This window comes from Rhincodon typus, chromosome 47, assembly GCF_021869965.1.
Source record: "Rhincodon typus isolate 14 chromosome 47, sRhiTyp1.1, whole genome shotgun sequence".
Classification (NCBI taxonomy): Eukaryota; Metazoa; Chordata; class Chondrichthyes; order Orectolobiformes; family Rhincodontidae; genus Rhincodon; species Rhincodon typus.
In genome coordinates, this window is record NC_063378.1 from 9,108,877 (window position 1) to 9,111,057 (window position 2,181).

At 47.1% G+C, this 2,181-nt stretch overlaps 1 protein-coding gene across 1 annotated transcript in view; it reads left to right on the plus strand.

Moving 5' to 3' along the window:
• Nucleotides 1-1,536, plus strand: part of LOC109924675 (histone-lysine N-methyltransferase 2B-like) — a 21,042-nt gene extending 19,506 nt beyond the window's left edge. Inside the window, exon 11 of the mRNA XM_048620601.1 lies at nt 1,488-1,536. Within this exon, the coding sequence (XP_048476558.1) occupies nt 1,488-1,536 (49 nt within the window). The remainder of the gene's footprint in view (nt 1-1,487) is intronic.
• The last annotated feature ends 645 nt before the right edge of the window (nt 1,537-2,181 follow it).

The window sequence follows — 2,181 nt, forward strand, 5'->3', positions numbered from 1 at the left end:
TGCTGAGGGAGCGCCGCACTGTCGGAGGGTCAGTGCTGAGGGAGCGCAGCACTGTCAGAGGGTCAGTGCTGAGGGAGCGCTGCACTGTCGGAGGGTCAATGGAACATTGAACAGTATGGCACAGGAACATGCCCTTTGGCCCACCATGTCTGTGCCGACCATGATGCCATTCTAATCTAATCCCATCTCCCCGCACGTGGCCCGTATCCCTCTGTTCCCTGGGTCTGTATAAATGCCTCTGAAATATTCCTATTGGGTCTGCTTCTCCCACCTCCCCAGGCAGCACATTCCAGGCACCTACCACCCTCTGTGTAAAAAAACTTATTCATGCGTCTCCTTTAAACTTCCCCCTCTCACCTTCAACCCCTGACCCCCCCCATCAGTATTTGACATTTCCACCCTGGGGGTAAGACTCTGTCTATCCACCCCCTCCATGCCCCTCACAGTTTTATACACTTCCATCAGGTCACCCCTCAGCCTCTGATGCTCCCATCTGACTTTGTCCAAGCTCCCCTTGTAGCTAACACACTCCCTGATCCAGGCCGCATCCTGGTAAACCCCTTCTGCACCCTGTCCAAAACCTCCACATCCTTCCTGTAATGTGGAGACCAGAACTGCACACCCCACTCCAAACGTGGCTGTACTAAAGTCTCACACAGCTGCAACATGACTTGCCAATTTTTATACTCAGTGCCCCAACCGATGAAGGCGAGCATGCCATACACCTCCTTTACCATCCTACCCACTGGTGTTACCACTTCCATGGAGCTTGTGTCCCAAGATCTCTCTGTATATCAATGTTCCTAAGGGTCCTGCCATTTATTGTATCCTTTAATCTTGCATTTGTCCTCCCAGAATACATCACCTCACACTTATCCAGATTAAACTCCATCTGCCATTTCTCTGCCCAACTTTCCAGCTGATCTATATCCTGCTGTATCCATTGGCAACCTTCCTCACTCCCCACAACTCCGCCAATTTTTGTGCCATCCGCAATCTTATTCATCAAATCATCTACATTTTCAACCAAATTGTTTATATATTACAGATCACAGAGGGTCCCAGCACTGATCCCTGCAGAACACCACTGGTTGCAGACCTCCAGTCAGAAAATTACCCCTCCCCAACGATCCTCTGTCTTCTCTGACCAAGTCAATTCTGTATCCAACTCAATAACTCACCATGGTTCCCATCTTCCAGACCAGCCTGCCATGAAGGACCTTGCTTTAGTAAAGTCCATGTGGACAACATCCGCTGCCCTACCCTCCTCAATCATCTTCATCACTTCCTCAAAATACTCAATCAGGTTTGTGAGACAGACCTACCCAACACAGAGCCATGCTGCGTCTCCCTAATAAACCCATTCCTCTCCAAATGTGAGTAAATCCTGTCCTTAAGAACCTTCTCCAATAATTTCCCTACTACTGCTGTAAGGCTCACAGGCCGATAATTTCCAGGATTATCCCTGTTTCCCATTTTAAACAAAGGAACAACATTGGCTGCTCTCCAGTCTACTGCGACCTCACCTGTGGCTAAAGGGGATACAAAGATCTCACTCAAGGTCCCAACAATCTCCTCCATCTATATCCCAGGATAGATCATATCAGGCCCTGGGGACTTATCTACCTTAATGTTTATCCAGACACCCAGCACTTCTACCTCCTTAGTATCCACATCCCCTAAAATATAAACACACCCCTCCCTAATCTTACCCCTCCCTAATCCATATCCTTCTCCATGGTGAATATCGATGCAAAATACTCATTAAGGATCTCACCCACTTCCTCTGGCTCCTGGAATAAATTCCCTCCTTTGTCCTTGAGTGGGTTTTTCCTTTTCCCGAGCTACCTTTTTGCTCCTAATATAGGTATAAAATGCCTTGGGATTCTCCTTAATCCTGCTGGTCAAGGACATTTCATGGCCCCTTCTAACCTTCTGAATTCCTTGTTTAGATTCCTTCCTGGCTCCTTTATATTCCTCCAGGACCTTGTCTGATTTCAGTCTCGTAACCTTATATATTATTTCTTTTCATTTTTGACTGAGCTTTCAATATCTCTAGTCATCTAGAGTGCCCAAATCTTGCCTTCCTTATCTTTCATCATCATCACAGGAACACGTTCATCCTTTAAAAGACTCCCACATGTCAGATGCAGATTTACCTTCAAACAGCCCTTCCCCAAT